Below are 16134 nucleotides of genomic sequence, written 5' to 3'. Positions count from 1 at the left end.
GTGCTAGAAATATATGAATAGGTAGATGAGCAGCTCAGTATGAGAGCATGTCCCTGTGTAACCCAGCATGGGATCAGGCACGGATTTAACATGTGGTCCAGCACTTTTTCCTTTTCCACACGAACAGGAGTCTTTGCAATAAAACACAGCTTATGGTGTAGGGTTTGAAAAAAAAAAAAAAAAAAGCCTTACAGCTTAAGATTGTCAGGTTCAGATTTCCATTATGGGGGGGGCGAGTCCATTCGTTGACCCCTCACTAATCGTTCGGACTTTTCCGCTCGGCTTCGTCACTTTCCGCTCTCTTCATATTAGTTCCCACGCACGCTCCTTCCCCCTGCGCCGTGCTGAGCTGGAAAATGGCTGTGTAGGGGGAGAGCAGGGAGTCATGAACGGGAAAAGAAAGAAAGAGCGAGAGAAAGAAAGAAAGGCGAAGCAATAAGTGCACAACAGGGTTTTTGATACAAGTTTAGCACACCTCGAAGAAGAAGCTGTCGTCCGCGAGCAGACGGACACCACACGGACTGTGTCTGCCAACTTTGAAAGTGTGTTTTTTTTTGTTGTTGTTTTTTTTCCTTTTTAAAGCGCCGCAGCCAAAAAAAAAGTGAGAAGAGTCAAGAAAATATCCGCGGGTGAGTTTTTCCAAGTTATTGGACATTTCCAGTACAGCGAGGCAGCTCCAGCTCCAGCAGCCACTGTACTGGAAAATGGTGGAAGCGCTTTGCAAGTGTGCTCAGCACAAGCAACGCAACTTCATGCTGCTGACTTGTAGCGTAGTTTTAAAGTTTGAGAACACGTCTGTTTTCACGCGTTTGTCGGATTATTTGCGCAGAAAGCGCTGCGCCATAATGCTTATATATGTGTGTATATATATATACTGCAGCATGTTTGCTTGTCGACGTGTGTTTTTAAAATGCACAGCCTGGTACATGTATGTTTATAAATGATGATTTTCCTCTTGTACAGTTTGTTGTTTATCCTCAGTATGCCTTGTTAATATGCTAAAAATGGAGTTCCCAGCTCTTTAAGTTGCAGAAGTTTGAACTAAAAGCTACATTTCTAAATATTTTACATGTTGAACTTTGACAAAAAGTTGTCAAACACAACAAATACTAGCACTGTACTCTGTGTGGTACTATATATATATATATAATAGTATATATATAATATTAGATAGATATAATAGGGGGGCCTTGAATACATTGGCTGCACTCTATATGAGGCCATGCAGTGTGTGGAGGCCTACTAGCTGAAGGCCTGACATGATGTGTGCGTTACATCCCTGGTTTTGAGGATTTGGCATGCATCAAGGAGTTAATGGAAATAGTGCCACTTGCATAATAAGACAAGCCACTCAACTGTGTGGCGACCCCCCCCCTTCCCGTCCCCTCCTTCCTCTCTTCTCTTTCTCTCTCTTGTAATTACTGAATCCAGCATTATGCAACCAAATGTCAATCCTCCATTACGTTGCTTTATCAGTGTGAAGCATGACTTGTGGCAAAAAAAGTCTTCATTCTTCTTCTTCTTCTCAAAATGTCCCGCAGGGCTTGTTTTCCTTCAATCTTTACTCCCAATAAGATGAGGAGCTTCTCAAAATGCCAAAGTGTCACCTCTCAGAGGGGGCATGAATAAACTTAAAAAGTTCCAGCACCAGACGCAGTACAGCTGTGGTTATTTTTGTTATATGTCCTTCAGCTTGAGGGTGGTGGTGGTGGGGGACCCAGTTAAGACTGAAATGGTGTTATTTGATCAAAAATAGCAACAGAATACAGCTGTAAGGGCAGTTTTTAGACACTGAATAGTGGTAGTAGCACAAAAGTACGATTTTTCTGCACTTGTAAACACTTCTGTTCTTGGATGGATTGGAGATTGCTGTCAAGTACTGACAGGAGTTGCAAACATGTCACTGACTTTAATGACTGTTATTCTTCAGGTTGTTCTTACGATCCAGGAATAACAATATTCACATTTTAACGGATCAGGATGTCGCGTGACTGACTGAAAGCCAGACGAATGCACCTACTAATTAACACTTGATATTAATTTGATGTAGGTACCACTTAATTCGAATTACTCCACCACCAAACCAAGTCAAACCGGTTCCTTTAATAATCTCTGTGTCACAATGGGATTAGTATTTGGCCAGCTCTGTGGGTTATAACGGAAGGCCGCTGTATGTTACCTGCATATGTTCATGTTTAGACTAAATATGGAGGTTTTCTGCATTTATATGCGACCTGTGAGGGTAAAATTTGTATTTGTTTTAATAACAAAAGGATTGCGTTCATGTGGGTGACAGAAACAAGTATGAGACTTTGCTACGCAGCAAAAATGCATGTGGTATTTTGAACTGGCGCAGACTTTTCAGGTTTATCAGATTTTCATTCTTTGTTGCAGTTAAAATGTTTCATGGCGTGGTCGCTTAAGGTAGTATTTTACACTCAGCTACAGTGTTGGATTGCCTGCATGTTCTATCTACTGATAAATACAGTGAGTCCTCTTTAACTGTGCAGCCTTGTGGTGTATTTGACTTTTCAGAACAGTGCCGTCTCAGTGCTGCATAATCTTCGTAGCAGATGTTCCTATTTAGCGAAGTGAGCTTTTCAGCTTCATTAAGGACAGATAGGATTCAGGTGAACATATAACCTAAATCATAAAATGCCTAAGCCCCTATTTTAGGCTGAAAAATAAGTCTTCACAAGCTCCTGTGTTGTTGGCTTGTCCTCTCTGCCTGTGGCGCAGTAGATTTTTCAGTTCCATGTGGACAGATGGCCCGAGGCCAGGCTGCATGCGTGGTGGCTCTGTAGTCAGCTCCTCACCAGCAGGGCCATAAAGAGCCAACACATACACAAACTTTAAAGCAATAACTGTGTGCCCCGTGTAAATGTATGAAATTGTTTTGCAGCCTCTTTTTGATGCACGAAATCCTTAAACTCTGAGACCCATTTTCTCAGTCCACATTCTTAAACTCTCTTTTTGCAAGATAATCACACAAACGTGGGGTGAACTGCTGCTGATAGTTGGATTGGCTTTGCCAAGACATGTTTCCCCTCAGACTTTGAAAGATACGGTGATAATAATGAGGAGACTGTTAGGAGACAGGATTGATGAGGCAGGAGGTTGAAAAGTGGAAGAAGATGTAGAGCACCCTCTCGTCTAAAGAGAAACTTGTTCATCTGCATTGGTGGATGATGGCTTGGTGACAGATTGACAGCAGAAAAATGAATTGTGTGCGTATGGTTGTTTATTTTATGTTGGATATATTAAGCAAGACCAATAACTAGGCCAGACTGAATTATCGGTTGATATTAGAGATGCATTGCAGTACAGAAATTCCAAACAAGGTTTGTCTTGATGCAAACAGAGAGCTCATTATCCAGATTGTTTATGCTGTAAACATACATTTAATATTATATATCTGTATCATTATTGACCTCACGAATCCAGTATGGGTCAGGCTATAATTATATATAATAACATGAAGTTGGTCGATAGATTTTTTTGTGGTAGTTCTCACTTAAATGTCTCTAGTTTCCTGTGTTTGTTTTTCTACTTTATGACGGTATTGTAATTTTTATGTGATGTTTACGTCAGTGTAATAAAGTACTTTGATCTGGAATGTATTTGAAAGCAGCCCTGACTGATTATCTTATCCTTTTTTTTTTAAGTTGCTAAACATATACCATCATATCATTATTGCATTAGGAAATTACACATTATATGACAGATTTTATCCATATCACCAACTCCTAATCTGTAACATATTGTACGTACATCATATAAACACTGTAGGGCTACAACAGACAAAAATCTAAATCAATTTATCGATCCCAGTTATACAGGTTATTGTCAAAGTGAATTATTCAGCCCATTTGTCATCAGAAAATACAGAAAAAATATACAATTTCCAGAGACCAAGGTGAAGACAGTCACCAGTGTTTTGTCCAGAACTCATATAAATAAATATATTTATTTTTCAGTTATTGTAAAAAGAAAGACAAGTAGAACATCTTCTCTTTGGAGAAGCTCGAACATATTGACTTTTTTTTTTTTCTCAAAAACAACTTAATCAGTTATATAAATAGTTTTCTGCTGATGTGTTTAGAGACTAATTGGTTCAGTTTTTAACGAGTGCTGGTATTTTTTTATGTTGAATTAATAACTAATAATTTTTGATCTAAATATTAAAAGATCAACATTAATAAATGTTTACTTCAGATTATATTTACTGAAATTCAGCTGTGAGTGCTGGAGCACCAGAATCTAAAATATCGGGATTGTTGGTCTTCACGCTGTGCCAGTAGCTCTTGTTTCGCTCACTGTGTTAGTGATGCTCTGAATAGCTTATTTGCCATTTTACATTATGCATACTGGTGTATAATGAACAGGTCAGAGCTCCACTGGCTGACTAAACGCATCAAGAGTCATTTGATGTCTGCACAGGAGAATCTAGATGCCATTTTGAGTTCAATCTAGGTCTCTCTTTCTCCCCACAGTTAAACAAAATGTCCACGTCTGTAAGATAAACAACATATAACATCAGAAGACTTACTGTGTCTGTGGAAGTATTGTCTCTTGTCTCTGTGATGTTATGATGCACAGTTGTTTATCAAATATTGTATTACTGTTTCATAAAGGCCACAATGTATTTTTCATCACATCATCCTGTCAAAACACCAAAATCCTGTTGTTTCATCTCATTGCACCACTTCACCATGACTCATGGATAACTCTCCAATCACACGCAGCCTTCAGTGTTTCCATGTTATGTTTTTCATCCTTATCCTGTGTCGGTTTTACTCGCTTCAGATCATCACTTCATCAAAGATTATGAGTGATCATTAAGTGTGCAGAGATGGGGAGGGGAAAGAGTCAAGAGTGTGTGTCGGCGAAAAAAGGTGGATTTGTTTGGGTCAGATGTTTGATCACTGCCTAGATACATTTTCTAATATTAGAACATTTCCTTGATTTGCCCGGCTTCTCTGGTGACTGGTGAGCACATGGCCGGAGCAGCAGCCAATCAGAGTGCAGGATTAGCTTTCCCTCTCTCTAGCAACAGTGAGTTACTTGCTGCCTATTCATTAATTATTTTCCTGTGGTCTCCCTCAGCCGTTTGGACTCTGCTGATAGTGCTCCGTCTCTCAGTCTCACTCTGCTTTTTTTTTTCTCCACCGCTTTCTGTCGCTCTCTGCTCTGACTGAATAAAAAGTCTTGAAAAAAGGATGGATCCAGTGACGCTGAGCTTGCCAGCTGCTCCTGCTGCTGCTGTTGCCCTGAACTGTGAGCTACTACTACCACACTATCAGACCAGGACTGTAACAGAGATGACTCTTCTCTCACCTCATACGACTTTTTCTGCTCTGGAACTAAATAATAAAAAAGGATTACTGAATGAGAGCGCTCCCCGCGCGGCGCTTTTTCTTTCACTCGGTCTTCTTCACCTTGTTTTCGCCTCTTTTCTGCAGCAGCACTCTGACTATAAACAAATAAAACATGGCAACTGGAAAAACGACAGGACTTTTTTCGCAGGCTGTGGATGGGGAGGCGGGGGAGGCGGGTGTCAGGCAAGACTCTGTGTGTTTGGGGGGGGGGGGAAGAGCAGGTGGAGAGAGGAGGGAGAGGGGGGGGGTTAGGGTTGGGGTGGGGGGGGTGATGGTGGTGTGAGGATTGCGGGCTGTGGTTGGGTATGCCAGTGCCACGTGTCTAGCCTGGCACCTCTTGCTTCTCGACTCGAAGGATGTTGGAGCGATAGTCTGGCTGAGCCTGTCCGGCTTCTCTCTGAACCAAAAGTGGGGTGAGTGTTGCACTCTGCTGCATCCAGTTATCACGATAACTCTTAAACCGTTTATTGTTTTTTTTTTTTTCGTTTTGAAAGATGATATTTTTACTCACGAAGGTTTGCAGTGAATATATACGTTTGTTTTCCGACTGTCGTGGAGAGGGGGGAAGGCAGGATAATCTGGACTAAGGTTCGAAATCATGCACTTTGGTATGCAAACCGGAGGTTGAGGTTTATTTGTTTTATGCTCTCACCTAGTTTTATTTAAGCGTCTGCAATGCATCGCATTTAAAACATTGTCCATTCACGAACGTTTATGAAATGATTGCACAACATCGGGGCCTCGCAAACCTAAGGCCTATGCTTATTTGAATCTGCACTTTTTGGGAAATCGCCCCAAATAGCTCCTTACTCCTGTTATACAAGACCAGAACTTCCATCCACCTTCACGTCCCTTTCACCCTCCGTCTCTACCTGCTTCATCTCCTCACTGACATCCTTTCATCCCGTCCAGAGAGGTTAACTGGACCATTGTCCTTGGTTGGTCCATAGACCACAGATGTCGTATTTAATCTGGAAACCCTAATCTCTCTCTCTCTCTCTCTCTCTTCCTCGCTCGCTGTCTCATCTCTCAGTATAGTTGCCATTTTGGATTTGAACTTTAAGACATATTTATGTTCATTCCCCCACTCAAATCTTAAATGGCCAAACAGCATCTTGCCATATTTTGCTGTTTATTATAATCTAGTGTTTTCAGCCAAGGAAATTAGGATTTTTCAAATTGAATGTCTGATGGATGGTGATAAAATCCATCATTTCCAAACTGTTATGTTGCTGTTACATGGTAATAATTGTCCACCTGTGTATTTTGGGCCTCGCAATCCTCTTTATCAGAGAATATTCGTTATGGGTCCATGAATGACCTTTTTGCTGTACATAGACTCTATGATACGATTGAGTAGAAGGTGTATGATGTCACGCATGCAAACATTTGTATTTATGTGGTATTTTCTGATATTGTGTCAGGCGTTGGTGACCGTCCATTCGTTATTCTCATCTGGAATGCACTTGGTACAGGGTGATTTTGGCTGTTTTGACAGATTGAAGCTGAAAATATTTCTGTGGCAACACAGAGCTGCCTTTTTTCTCTCCTACGGAGAGAGAACTGTTGCAAAGGGTTCTGCATGTTTCAGAAAATTCTGGTTGCTCTTCAGTCGTGGTGGTGCAGGTCTTAGTTTCTTTTGCACGATCATTCGGCGAAAAAAAAAAAAAAAACGTCGCCTTCGCCATTTTGCATGCATTTCTTTCGGATCCTGTTAATCGCACGTTTGGTGTAAGTTGAAGGGATGTTTTATTTCACAGTGAAACTTCTTGTTCCTGTGGACAAACTGTGATGTGTCAGTTTTTAGGCTGTGAGTGTGTGAATGTACAGTGTAGGGAATGGAGGCTCCTGCCCAGGGACCCAGTCTGCTGTTGGTCATGACGCAGCAGCATCATCCGATCTCTCTGTCCTAACCGAAGACTGCACAAATGCATGGAGCTGCCGCAGTTCGCCATATTCATGCAGCGCTTTAAGCTTCGCATAGCTTCACATAGATATGCGTCGCTTTACTTATGGCTTTTTATCGGATATAAACGGTATTTTTTAACGATTGTAGTTTTCATTTTTGTCTTTTTTTTTCGACTAATAAATGTTTTATTTTTTTTTCCTCTTTCTTCGTTTTCTTCGGTTTTTGTGTCATGCAGGTCTGTCATAATCCGTGTCCAGAACATGTGGGAGCCTGAGAGAACCGAAGAGGATTAAAGACCTTCCCACTCTGTCCTCACTCTTGTCCTCCAATCAGACCACTTCATTTGACCGCGGGGATCCAACACCGCCGACGCTGGGCCCTCGACTGGCAAAACCTTTTACCCAGGCTGCTCCACTAGCACCCAGCCAGCAGGTTTTCACTGCTTCAAAGAGCATGTTGCCAACGCTCTCCCTCTGCTCCATCATCTGGCTCAACCGGGGTATCAAGCTGAGGAAAGTGCACCAGTCCACCAACACCGGTCAGGTCTGAAACCGCTGCCGCCGCAGACATAATAGCAGCAGTACGCAACCTTGTCGACTTTTGAAAATGCTTCTAAGCTTCGGGTGACTCCCCCGCCTCCCCTCGTCCCCCCTGACCCCCTGAGCCACCACACCAACACCAGATTTTAGTGACTCAAGAGCCTTTGTGGTTTCTGAGGAGGATTTCTGTATAGCCGAACCCTGTTGCCGCAGTGGGACTCGGTCTGCATCATCGGTGGCCATTTTGATTTCTGCCTCCCTAACAAAATGGCAGCGGAAGGTTTTCAGTACCTTGCCCTCTATGCATTTACCAAGGACCAGGAAGAGGACTTGGATCTGCAGCCCGGGGACCTTCTGACAGTCAGCAAGGCCTCTCTGCTGTCTATGGAGAACTACCAGGAAGGCTGTGTGGAGCACCCAGAGCGCCTCGGCTGGCTCCTTGGATACAACGAGCGCACCAAACAGAGAGGCGACTTCCCAGGGACATATGTCGAGTACGTGGGCCCTGTGAAGATGGCACTCCCATCGAGTCAACCCAGGTCCCAGCGACCCCTGCCTGCTGCTCCAAGACCAGAGTCGTCTCAAGGTAAGAGCCTTTTATTAAATATATATTCACGTTTTTTTTTTCTCAGCAGTGTAGCTTTCCTAATATATTATAGAGAATAATGATTCGCTTGTAAATATTGTTGCAGTGTTTTTTATGGTATAGCATTGCAATACATTTTTCAGTGTGTAAATATCAAATAGAGCGTTTTGTTATTGCAGTAAAGTCATTTCATTGTCGAACTGACACTCACACATAACATCGCAAAAAGTTAAACTTACTTCAGATTTATTTTAGAATCAGTTTTTCTTTGGAATTTTTTTCTGCTGCTCAGTTGAAAATTATTATTTGCAACATCAGCCGTACTACATCATGTACCAGCATGTTAAATTTTACCCTGTGAATAAGCCCTGTGTGTGCAGACATGGAAAGGAGTAAGATGACGGCTAACCCAGACTAATTTATGTCTTTTTGCGTTTTTATGAATGTGGATCTGTCTTTATTCTTCTGAGGAGTGTTTTTTTTTTTTTCTTTGGCTGACAACATTTAGGTTCGGTATCAAAAATTGCACACATTTAAAGCTATTGGCTGTTAGTTGGTCTAGCTGCTGGTCAACCACCTTGGGGAGTTTTTTTTTTTTATAGGCCTCTCACATTTGGAAGTGACCTCGAGCTGACCCTTTAATCTATACTTAAAACACGTCATAAGCCTTACCTCTTTGGAAGCACAGCTAACCAAACTCTCTGCTGAATAATAAAGGGCTAATCCATCTACTTACTGGACTCTCCTGTACAGGTCTGGCATTGATTCTGTCCGTCTGTGTGGTCCACTTTACATTCGACATTAACATGTGTCTTTGGCATCCAAACTGAATCTGAGTTTATCTGCACAAAAATGTTTGCATCTCCTTTGCTGTGACTTGTTACCGTACACGGTCAGGATCGCACAGGAAGGAAGAGAAACAAGTTCTGTTTTTCAACTGGGCTGTGACCGAGTTACTGATATTAGATATTTGAGTGAATTTTCTTGCACTCAGATGTTGAACTTGTTGACTGACTTTTTGAGAAAGACTAATGTTTTAATAGTGTTTATATTTTGTACAAATTGAGAGTTATTTAACATTTCAGGGAGTACAATGTCACATTTTTACTCCGAGATAAATGCTCTGTTCTTTCACACCTCTCTTCACTCCCGTGACTTTGGGGAAAATAGGCACGCATGATATTTATTCATAATGGTAAGAGCCTGCTTTCAGCAGCGACAGCGTCCAACTCAAACATACACTTGGCATGGGTCGGTCGACCTTAGCAATCTCAACTTCAAGTTAAAACTTTGATTTGTTACCACAGCTCCTCCGCACTCCCAAGATTTCCATAATTTTCTCTTCATTTGCATTCCCTCGCTTTTGGCTTCGGTTGGTTAATTTATTGCTTCCTTGTATGGGATGCCAGAGAAAAAGGTGCACACGGCCAAAATAGATAAATAAAAGCTTTTATATAATTCTGCATATGAAACCATGCATTCCTTCTCTGTCAAAAGCTGTATTCTCTGTTATTCCCCTGTGCTTTTTATATGACAGATGGGATAAGTACCACTCTGAGCACGTAGGCTGTGAACTCTGAATTACCTCTGGTTGAGCCAATTGGCTATTCATCATGTACAACAAAGTTCGCTTGGCCTCATTCAAATTCATCAGTTTGAATTTTCTTTTCATTTTTCTTCATTTCATTCATTAGTTTTCTCTCAAAAGTCGCTAAGACAGACAGAGAATACCATGGCTGTGGCACAAACGTCTCCAGAAATGAAATTTCCTATTTCTAATTCTATAAAAACTTTGAGAGTGAAGAGGATCAGTGTTGGTGAATAAGCACAGGCCTGAGCTTTTTTTTCCAGCAGAGGCAGGTGAGGAGGACAACAGTATCCTCGTGGTTTGACAGGCAGTGAGACAAACCAGTTGGGCAGCAGGCGTTTGTGTCTGTGATACGGAGCGACAGGGACAGAGGAAGCAAGTGAAACCCAGAGAGAGGGGGGAGAGAGTGGGCGCGGGCAGTGACTAAGGAAGGATACCTTGGCTTAACACCACAAGTGCATTGTAGATTAGAAATGGTCAAGGCCAAATTTTGCAAATATCATCTTCATTTCCCTGAAGGCACAGAGGCCCTGGATGTCTTGTGAATAGAGCTATTGTTAGTGTGGCCCATTTACTATTCGCAGGGATTGTAACATTTGGCATTGAGGGGCAGCAGCACGGCCCGGGGTGGTTAAGAAGATTCAGCAAGTTACAGGTTTAATCCCAACGTCCACCCTTTAGCATGTAGCTAAACTTTTAAGAAAACTGACCGAGGGAAAACTTTGCAGAAATAAGTAATAGATGTATTACTGCATTGCAATAATCACTATAAAACGCACCTTTACATGCACTGGGAAAAATATATAATTTTAGCTTTAGTCAAACATTTGGAGCTATAATAAATATTTACTTTCTTCACTCCACACTGCTGCAACAGCGATACTCTCAGTATCTTGTGTCTTTGTCATGCAAATGCACATGTGTAAAACTCACATTAGAAACCCAGTTAAGTGAACACATCGCCAAAAAAAAATAAAAAATCTGGTTTCTTTGGCAAAAATCTTACTGTTAACGGGACTTTTCTTAATCCCTCACCCAGATTAAGGAAACCAGGTCTCTCATTTGCATTTAAGAAATCAGGTTTTTGCAGAGTGTCGACAACAACCCGGCCACATAATGTACCGATGTCTTTCAGCAGCAGGCAAAATGCAAAACGCAGATTTCTCGTTGGACAAAAGATGCAAATGGCTCAGCTTTTCCTCTTTCTAAAATTACACAGTGAGAAGAGGATTCTGGGTTGGCCGATGACGTCGTATGAGTGTGAATATTTGTACAAGATGGACGGCAGTAGAGCCGACCCCCTTCCTCTCCTGATGCAGCATTCACCTATACATCAGTGTATTGTGTATAGTCTGTTTTACATTGTTGTATACAGAAAAATGAAATGCACTCTGTATTAAAGTAGTTTTGTGGTGTTGGCGTGCTTAAAATGTGACAAGATTGTTTCCACAATTAATAGTTTGCTTGAATAGACTGTAACCTACACCGAAGCAGCTTTTACACTTTTCAAGACAAACTGGGAGCGATAATCAGTTTCATTCCTTACATAAGGAGGCAAAACGTTTCTGAACTTGCAGCAGAAATTATTCTACAAACCCGGAGAGTTTTTTTTTTTCTTCTCTCCCCCTCCTTTCTCTCTCTCCTCTCCCTGGCCTCACTTTAACTGCCTGCTGAAGTGAACCATGGCTTGGCATTTTTGCAAACTCCTCCCTTCGTACTCCTTCTCTGCCCCCCTCCTCCTCCTCTCTCTCGTCTTCCCTCCTTTTTGCAGCCTCCCTCCCTGATTCACATACACGTCTGATACTGTCTCTGGGCAGCTATAAACCATGTTAGCGGGGCCAGTTCTCAGAAAGGGGAGGCCTCAACTCGCTCTCTGCTCCCTGCGCCTTACCAGGAAAACACTTTCAAAGAACACATGGGTGGGGGTGGCAGAGGGGCTGAGACAGTAGAGAAAGTGAATGGGGAAAGATATGGAGAGGCTGGAAAGGGAGGGAGACAAAGGCTACATTTTAAGCCAAGGCCGCCCTGTCCAACTGCAAATATAGGAACCAGCTGTATTTGGTTTCTCTTCTGGCTCTTTCTTGTGTTATTCTCCTGGAGTTTAGTGAAGTTAGCATGTCACAGTTTTCAGAGCTCTAGAAAATGTTATTTTCTGGAGCATTGTCAGAGCTGTAAATGAGAGCTCATTTAGGCGTGAACTTGTCTTACTAAAAGATTAACGGCTTTAGCAAAACCAGAAACAGAAAGTACACTTTGTACAGTTTCTTTCTGTAAGCAGGAGCGAAATAAAATCACGATTGCTGTTTGTTTCCACAGAATGATACCATTAAACCAGTTAGAGCTGACGAGTATTTTTCTCCTAACAATAATGATTATAATACTAAATAGATTATAAACCAATCTATTATAGTCTGTTCTTTTCTTCTAAGGGTCAATCCTCCATAACCTGACTCCGCCAGATGGTTTGTTACACAGATCTTGGGAAGTCATTGTTGGAAACTCTCTGGAAAAGGGCAGGCACTTTCACAAACTACAAAACATTTGTCTATCACAGGCAAACTTTAACCAATCACGTCAACAAACCATGTAATTAATCCAATTCTTACTGATGCCAGTCAGGAGAAGACCGGAAACTTTTTCTATCAAGACAAGTCCTCAGTGTCGCTCTTTGTTCTTTCAAGTCTGGCCTGACTGGACTGGTTGTTGATCCGTGAAGATGTCTTGCCTCTTTGAAACATCTTCACGGATCTACAAGTTGTCCCAGACTTAACCTTTTTTGAAGAAAGATGACCTAGATGACTGACACCATTTATGCTAACCCCCTTTTTCAGCTGCCATTATTGTTTTAGAGCAAACAGTGAGTTTGACTGTCGAACTGACTGTTTGCATTAAACCACGTCCATATTTCATGCTGTAGCACTGATTGGCCCATAACCACTGTGCTCAGACACAAACACACACATAGTTGAGCTGCCTTAGGTAAATTCTCCAACTTGTTATATTACATTATATACAAATGTGCATGCTTCAACGAACTGAAAGCTATTCATTTACTGTGTGTATTTAAGATTGGGGCTGTGCTTGATCAAACTGGTTTGTACATAGTATTGTCCAGCCATGTTTAAAGGCAAAAGTGTTTATTGCCTTTAGCTACACCTTAAGGTGGAGTGAAAAACTGAAAGAGAGACATGAAAGACTTGAAAATTGTTCAAATCGGGATAGAGGCTCACCTCAAAGGCATCAGTGGAATGTGTCAATGGAAAAGTGACTGAAGTTATGTAAAGGATGAAAAAAGAGAGCTTGACAAAGATGTTCAGATCCTGCCTACTTTTTCACATCGGCATAGCCGGCCAGTCCCCGCGTGAAGTGGACACGAAATGTTGGCTTGCTACTTTTGGAAAGTTACATAAATGATCAAGCACAGCTGCCTTAACTGTGATATTGGAAAGGTTTGGGTTTCAGATCGCTGTTCAACAATCTGACAAGCACTTTGGTTTGAACACTGACCCCATATCTTTTAGAGTCTAGGGAGTCATATAACACTGAGTCCAGTTGGACACAATGATATGGCGCCATGCACACAGTTGTAGAAACATTTACAAATGTGCAAAACAAATGTAACACAGTGTGTGACCATCAACACAACCGTTTTTCATTCAGGTACGTGGAAAGACAGTCAACAGCGCTACATAAAAAACACTTTTACTAAGCGACTAGCACATTCACTGTATATAATGTGTACTAACACCAACAGATTAGCACACTGAACTCTGTTGGACAGTTGAAATAGCAAAGGAAGGGTGACAAATTAATGAAATGTCCACTGAGTCCAATGAGATGGCAATACACGTTATCAAACACACAATTTGCATACAAGAAATTAACTCACAATTGTATATAAGGGTGAATGAAACATCAATTCACTTAGACATCCTGTAGTCAACGTGTTCTGTCCATGATAACATGAACCTGGTGTTACAGGGGGACATTTTTTCATAAAGTTGTAACATTTATTTTCCCTTTTTGTATGATTTAAGAGTCATCAGTGACATTTTAGTACAAAAGTTGTTATAATCGGGCCTGACTATATGATATTGCGCTGTACTTGCTCTGTTCACCATGAACAAAACAAATCTCTAGTCATGTTGCATGGAACAGGTTTGTGTTTGACATAGTTTCAGGGGCTCACTTGTACATGTGCAGCTTTGAAGCATGTTGTGACAGAGGAATGGATGGTGTGCGCAGTTATGATGCATTGCCTGTCCACATGGTTGCTGCGATGCACTGAGGACTTGTAGCAGTGAAACCTGACCAGCAGCATACACACCACATACTGTTACACACCATCCGTGAGCCAGACGCCAACTGGCCTTGTCACCACTGTACATAAGAAACACCTGCTTCGAGTAACCGCTGTGGTTTAAAAATGTTTTGGCAAATTTCTAAGCTTGTTTGTTACTTCAAGTTAGTCTCAAATTGGTGCATTCAGAAGACAGTGAAACCTCAGGAAGTCAGTTACAGCTTATGAAATGTTGCAATACGTTTTTATTAGTGTATAATCACATGAAAACCATAGACTGGCTCTTACATGGAATCCACCATTTTGGATTGCCATGTTTCAGCAGTAGCCCAGAACACTAACAGACCCAAACACTGGGTCTAAATGGGGCCTGTCAAGTTTTTCGTGAGTTTCATAGCCACCGTGCCTTCTTGTACAAGCTTGGAAAAGCTGTGGTGACGGGAGGGATATTCAGTTTGTTACAGTCTACAACCTCACAGCTAGTTGTCACTAAATCCTACACACTGGACTATTTTACGGATCTAGCAGCCAATGATTTTGGGCAGAGCAGCAGTCAGCATTAATTCTTTATTTTAATCATGGTTGTTGAGCATCAAAGTTTATTCATGACCTTTTAGAAAATACTAGTTTAACAATCTTGATCTTAATGCAGGATTCAATTACTTGTAGAAATCCTAGTGATGAACCCTTGGTTACGATTATGAGTTTTTATTTTTATGAACGATAACAGGATTTCTTAACCATGCCCATCACAAAAGCATTGAATTAGGCTCTCTGTAGTATGTGAAAACTCACCTTAATGGTATGCATACTATAACATATTTTCAAAAGTGCCCTTTTATCATCACACATTATGACACTATAATGTTATTTTTTCAGTCACTTGTAGCTGTGACGGTCTGGCCCTGAGTGTACCCAAACGGTGAATTAGACTGTGAGTTGTCAAACCAAACACACACACACAAAAAAAAAAAAAAATCAGCAGAAATCCAAAGTGTTGGCGTGTTGGACTTAATGTGAGGAAATTCCAGAGGTTTGAATCTAGCAATGAAATCCTGTGAATGAATTTGTGCTGTATCTCAGCTTCAGTTTCAGACACAGAGCTCTGAGAAGGAGAATGCAGCAGAGCCAGATATGTATTACATAAGCATACTGATGCAGAAGATACAAAGCAAATATTTTGCTTCGCATAGCTTTGCTTCATCCGTGCTACTTTTGCCTGTCTGCTGATCACCTCAGACCGACTGAGCGAGTCAACGCAAACACACAAAGACAGAATCTGCAACATTCGTCCGACCTTCAGTTTTTACTTTCATGCACAGATGGCACACAAGACTTTATAGTTGTTGTTGTTGTTGTTGTTGTTGTTTTTTTTCCACTAACACACATGATGTTGGAAGTTTGATCATGATTGACTTGCAGTAATGACTTTATCAAAGGTTCTCCAAAGAAAAAACTTCAAACACAGTCATGAGTTCTCGTCTGTACAATGAATGCATGCATACACTAGACTTAGAAGGCCTCAAATGTATCAGGACTTACTGTGCAAACTACACTCTGTCATGCTATTTTCTCTTTATCTCTCCCATTGGCTACGTCTCAGGGCATGTCAAGTCATATGCCTCTCTCGCAGTGTGCAGTCTGCCAAGGAAGTGGTTCTAATTGACTAACGAGTTGCTGTTACTTTCTCTCTCCCTCGCTCTGCCTTTCTCTCTTTTTCCATACCTTTCCAAAGCCCTGACAAGACTCCAGGGCTACAGCTGCTTTTGCAGTGAATAGAAGAAAAAAAATCCTTCTTTGCACGAGAGTCAAAGTTTTTTTTTTTTTTTTTTTT

At 41.4% G+C, this 16134-nt stretch overlaps 1 protein-coding gene across 4 annotated transcripts in view; it reads left to right on the top strand.

Moving 5' to 3' along the window:
• The first annotated feature begins 322 nt into the window (after positions 1–322).
• Positions 323–16134, top strand: part of pik3r2 (phosphoinositide-3-kinase, regulatory subunit 2 (beta)) — a 34609-nt gene continuing 18797 nt past the window's right edge. The window contains exons 1-2 of one of the 4 annotated variants that reach the window (XM_019259076.2): positions 323–629; positions 7523–8412. In XM_019259076.2, coding sequence (XP_019114621.1) covers positions 8094–8412 — 319 coding nt within the window. In that variant the 5' untranslated portion in view covers positions 323–629; positions 7523–8093. Of the gene's footprint in view, positions 630–5640; positions 5792–7522; positions 8413–16134 lie in introns of those variants that run through there. The other 3 variants (XM_019259074.2, XM_019259075.2, XM_027284922.1) reach the window with 3 other exon arrangements.

This window comes from Larimichthys crocea, chromosome XII (genome assembly GCF_000972845.2).
Source record: "Larimichthys crocea isolate SSNF chromosome XII, L_crocea_2.0, whole genome shotgun sequence".
NCBI classification, from domain to species: Eukaryota; Metazoa; Chordata; class Actinopteri; family Sciaenidae; genus Larimichthys; species Larimichthys crocea.
Note: the sequence above shows the minus strand (reverse complement) of the source record. Positions and strands in the feature narration are given on the sequence as shown.